The sequence below is a fragment of the Dipodomys ordii genome, unplaced genomic scaffold, assembly GCF_000151885.1.
Source record: "Dipodomys ordii isolate 6190 unplaced genomic scaffold, Dord_2.0 Scaffold10, whole genome shotgun sequence".
NCBI classification, from domain to species: domain Eukaryota; kingdom Metazoa; phylum Chordata; class Mammalia; order Rodentia; family Heteromyidae; genus Dipodomys; species Dipodomys ordii.
The window spans coordinates 25931790-25937177 of record NW_012267226.1 but is presented as its reverse complement, the minus strand read 5'-3'; the positions used below and the strand labels follow the sequence as shown (position 1 = coordinate 25937177).

Genomic DNA, 5388 nt, shown 5'->3' with positions numbered 1-5388 from the left:
GAAGTGGTTTATGATTTCTAAGAGTTTGGGGATGGAGTTTTTGGGATCGTGAAGGTATAGTATCATGTCGTCTGCAAAAAGGGATAGTTTAACAACTTCTTTCCCTATGCAGATCCCTTTAATGTCTTTTTCTTGCCTTATTGCCCTGGCTAAGGGTTCCAGGACTATATTGAAGAGGAGTGGAGACAGTGGGCATCCTTGCCTTGTTCCTGATTTTAGGAGGATTGGTTGTAGCTTTTCCCCATTCAGTATAATATTGGCTATTGGTCTGTCATAAATGGCTTTTATTGTTTTTAGAAATGTTCCTTCTATTCCTATTTTCTCCAGAGCGTTTAGCATGAATGAATGTTGAATTTTATCAAAGGCCTTTTCTGCATCTGTGGCAATAATCATGTGATTCTTGACCTTGGCTCTGTTGATGTGTTGGATTTATTGACTTACGTATGTTAAACCATCCCTGCGTCTCTGGGATGAAGCCTACCTGGTCATAGTGTGTAATTTTTTTTATGTGTTTCTGGATTCTGTTAGCTAGAATCTTGTTAAGGACCTTTGCATCTGTGTTCATCAAGGAAATTGGCCTGTAATTCTCCTTTTTGGTTGGGTCTTTGCCTGGTTTGGGGATGAGTGTGATATTGGCTTCGTAGAATGAGTTTGGGATAGCTCCCTCCTCTGTTTCTCTGAAGAGCTTGAGGAGGATGGGTATTAGTTCTTGTTTAAAGGTCTTATAGAATTCTGCTGTGAATCCATCTGGTCCTGGGCTTTTTTTTGTTGGAAGACTTTTGATAGCTTCCTGTATCTCATTATAGGATATTGGCTTATTTAATTGGTTTACTTCTTCTTTGCTCAGTTTGGGCAACTTGTTTTTCTCTAAAAATGCACCCATTTCTGTCAGATTTTCTTCCTTTAGAGAGTATAACTTTTGAAAGTAGTCTGTTAGAATTGTTTGGATATCTTGGGCACGTGTTGCCTCATTTACTCTTGATAGTTGCAAAATAAAGTCTTTGCAACCCTAATGGCTTTCATGTTTGTCACTATTCATCTACCAAATGTCAAAAGAATTATTATTTGTCTGTGGATTCAGAGATGCCAGAGTTTTTCAGGTCAGTGGTGATTAACACAGGAGGGTTCCAGGGCCAAATGACATCAAAGATACCCTCAACAAGCCACCTTTCCCACCAGCCCCCAGCTTGCTCAGTTCACCGCCCAACAGACAGTTCCAGGCCATCAGTGTACTGGGTCAGAGCCCTTGTCGTCTAATGATTTCTGGAAATGCCCTCAGACACAACCAGAGGTACGCTTCACCAATACCCTAGGCAGTTCTCACACCAGTCAAAGTTGGAAAATCAAGACTGATCGTCACAATCTGCATATACATTAGCCACATAATAGAATACTAAACATCGCTATCTAGTACAGAATACCAAACACCACCATCTTCAAAGATTTCAATGTACATCTTAAGTTTTTCAAACTAAACTATAGCTGAAAAACTTTTTCTAGACTTAGTATTTTTATGTTTTGTGAAAATATATACTTAGGCATAAAATCATAATTCTTAGAAACCTACGGAAGACAAACTTGGACTAGCTGGTGCAGCATCTACCTACCTGTAAGCCCAGCTACTGGAGAGGTAGAGGCAAGACAATTGTGAGTTCCAGACCAACCTAGGTAAAGTTATCAAGATCTTTTAACTCAAAAAAACAAAAGCAGGACTGGGGCAATGTTCAAGTTGTAGTACGCCTGCCCAACAACCAGATTCAATCCCCAATACAAAAACAACAACAACAAAAAAAACAAAAAGAAACTCACCAAATCCTAATAACCACAGTCTACACAAAGGTGAGGGGGCTGTAGGTTGAGATGTGAAACACACTGAGTATTTTTAAAGGTACAACTAGAGTCTGGAGATGCCAACTTTTGATAATAAAACTATAAAAATACAAGAAAATTACTATAAAAGAAGAGTGGCTACTTTTGGCAGAGCTAATGCAAAAAATTGACTGGGGTTGGTCTACATGAAGAATTTAATAGCTGGCAGTTTTAATTCTTGACACGGGTCATGATTCCAAGCGTAGGTGTCATATATAATTCACTGGGCTACAAAGGTATTTCCACTATGCAGACTGAAGGGACACATATTTGTAAACTAAAGAAGAAATCCATGAGGTTCAAAGCCAGCCTGAGCAAGAAGGTTTGTGGACTCTTATTGCCAATAAATTACTCAGAAAAAGCTGGAAGTGGTGCTGTGGCTCAAGTGCCTTCAGCACAAAGGCTCAGGGACAGTGCCCAGGCCCTGAGATCAAAGTACCAGGACCAACAAGGAAAGGAAAAAAAAAAAATCCAAGGTGAAGAATAGTGTAAGAATGATTTTTAAAGAAAGATTGATAAGGAATCTAACACCCTACCCTAACACCACTTCTGCCTCGTATTTCTCCCTTCCCTTTGTCCTAGAAAATAACCCTAAATTTCACTCCCACCAGATAATGAACAAAGCTCAGGGAGGAGAACAAGCTGTTCTCGAAAGAATATCTGCCAGATCTCTAGCTGAGTCTTCACTGACAATTATTTCATTTCACATTTCTATCCATAATTAACATGATTTAGAATGCCATTCTCCTCCCTCATGATTCCTTTAGGAGAGATTTTTTATTTATTTTTATTTTATTTTTTTTGTCGGCTGTGGGGCTTGAACTCTGGGCCTGGGCACTGTCCCTCAGCTCTTCAGCTCAAGGCGAGCGCTCTACCACTTGAGCTACAGTGCCACTTCCGGTTTTCTGGTGGTTTACTGGAGATAGGAGTCTCACGGTCTCTCCTGCCCAGGCTGGCTTTGAACCGCGATCCTCAGATCTCAGCCTCCTGAGTAGCTAGGATTACAGGAGTGAGCCACCAACGCCCGGCTAGGAGAGATTTTTTAAAATAAAGGATGCCTGGAACTCACCAGGCCCTCAAAAACCTGAGTAGGGCAGGAAAAATTAGGAATGTTTTCCATAACACTGTTTAAAAACTCAACCTAAATATCTAACAACAGTTCAGTCTAGTTATTATACCGTAAAATGATACTACAAAAGAATTTTCATTGACATAGAAAAATAGTGCTAATAATTTTTAAAAGGAAATTAAAATTATCTCACTGTTTCAAATGTGTGCATGCAAAAACATACAGGTCTGGAACTATAATCAAAGTTGAATGGTTATATCCCTCAGAGTTTGCAGTGTTTTAAGATATTTTGTGTATCTGCCTTAGCTACTTCTTAATTCATATAAACGTTCAGTTTCAGAAATATTAAATAACAAATTTAAAATCACGCTTAGTAGAGGAGCCAAGATAAGAACGTGGGTCTACCTGGCTTGTGAAAACTGCAGTTATAAAGCCTCAGGACTAAAAGACATCTCACCTTATTGGCTACGGCATTAACACTGGGCCGAGCATCAAAAATGAAGATTTTATGGGACTGAGCGTTAGAATCCATGATGGCCTGGAGGTATTTCTCATCCTCCTTGCTTCGCTTCCCACTCACTCCTACCAAGGGCTGGCTGCATCGAGTGATGGTGGCTTGACTTTCAGGATGAATCCATGACAAAACCTACAGAGAGGAGAAGGAAAACACATGCTCCATTGTAATTCCCAAACCCTTCTTTAATGCTCTTCTTTCTCTGGATCCAAAGACTGGCCATAAGAGGACAACTGCCTGTCAGGAAAAGTTACCTGTCACTACCATCTGGAAAACTTGGTCTAATTCTTAAGCAGATACTAATCTGTAGAAATCACTGATTATTGGAAAGTGTTCTTAGAAAAATAATAGATCAAAACAAGGCTAAGTAACCCTAATGTTCTGATTTTATTACTTTAATCAGTAAAACTCTAAAGTAACTAAGTCTTCACAATCTGTGGCTTCTGTGACTAAAATTATTTGAATGGATATTTCTAGATCATCATTCTCCATTTCTTTTTTGGATTTAATGGAAAAGAACATTATAACCATATAAACATGCCTAAGATACAGAGATAGTATGTATAGGGAAAATGTTTTCAACTTAAGTACAAGGCATTTTTAATTTTACTGTTTATAGATTTTAAATTTAGTTTTAATTTTAGCAAATAACTCAGTCTCCAATGTTCCCATGCAGACTATAAAGGCTTTGCTGCTCCCATGCTCCAGTTCCTACAGCCTCAGGGGGAGCACAAAGAATCTGCAAAGCAAACCCCGCCCAAGCATCCACTTACTGGGATTCGGCCCCTGGACCTGAAGGATGCCACTCTCTTTAGTTCTTCATCAGGAATATTTGCTGGCACCACCAAGAGGGCAGGGTATGTGTCACAGAGCTCATAGCGCTCGTTTACCTTTGTTATTCTCCAGCTCTCATTTGGAATGCCCTGTACATGAAATAAAAGACCAGTTCTCAAATGAATCATTACAAGACAACAGGGCAGTCACCATCCTTGTCAACCTCTCCCATCTCCTCTATCTAGTCAATTCTTAAGCTGGAATAGTGACTTCCTGGTGTGGTGGCCAGGCTTTAAGGATTAGACCTTTCAACCTAAGGAAGGTGAGACTGCAAATATTCCTTCTATCTCAAAAGAGAACAGTCTCAGTCTGATTAGAATGCTATTAGTCTAATTAGAATGCTGCTATTCGTGTACACAAATTTCACAGAAGTGGCTTTAAGCAAATTTCAGAAAGCTATACTCCACATCTATCACTTGCAAGCTTTTTCTCTTTTTTAAATATATTTTTTATCATAAAGATACTGTACAGAGGGATTACAGTTACATGAGTAAGGTAGTAAGTACATTTCCTATCGAGCACTGTTATCCCTCCTTTGTTTTTCCCCTACCATCCGTTCCCTCCTCACCTCCCCAACTCCCCCCCCCGCCGCAAATTGTAAAGTTCATTTTCAACATAGTGTCTTGTACATCTCATTGTTACAATGGGTCAACCTGTACCCGTGTTTCAGCATTTCATTATTTCCCTTCCCCTCCCCAAATTAGAAAAATGTATATTCAAGATGTAGGGCACTGGAATCAAATATAGTGAAGACAGGGTATTTATACCATGGGGAAAGAACACACCAAAGAAACAAACAAACAAAAAAATCACATGGGACATTATAAATACATTTAAAAAACCATAGCAAGAAAGAAAAAAACACTTGTGTCTCTATCTTGGGGTTCATTTTGCTTAACATCATCTTATATAGTCATATGTACATAGCTTTTGACCTTTTCTGCTTGTCCTAGACATATACTAGTTATTGCAAATAAAGGAAAACATGGGACCAATGTTTCTTTGCACCTGGCTTACTTCACTTAATATAATTTTTTTCCAAGTCTTTCCATTTCCTAACAAATGGGGCAATGTCATTCTTTCTGATGGAGGCATAGAATTC

General features: G+C 39.0%; 1 protein-coding gene across 2 annotated transcripts in view; it reads right to left on the bottom strand.

Moving 5' to 3' along the window:
• Positions 1-5388, bottom strand: part of Mtmr2 (myotubularin related protein 2) — a 58561-nt gene that overhangs the window by 15187 nt on the left and 37986 nt on the right. For both annotated transcript variants that reach the window (XM_013009663.1, XM_013009664.1), the window contains 2 exons: positions 4226-4375; positions 3396-3584 (listed from right to left, as the gene is read on the bottom strand). In XM_013009663.1, coding sequence (XP_012865117.1) covers positions 3396-3584; positions 4226-4375 — 339 coding nt within the window. The remainder of the gene's footprint in view (positions 1-3395; positions 3585-4225; positions 4376-5388) is intronic.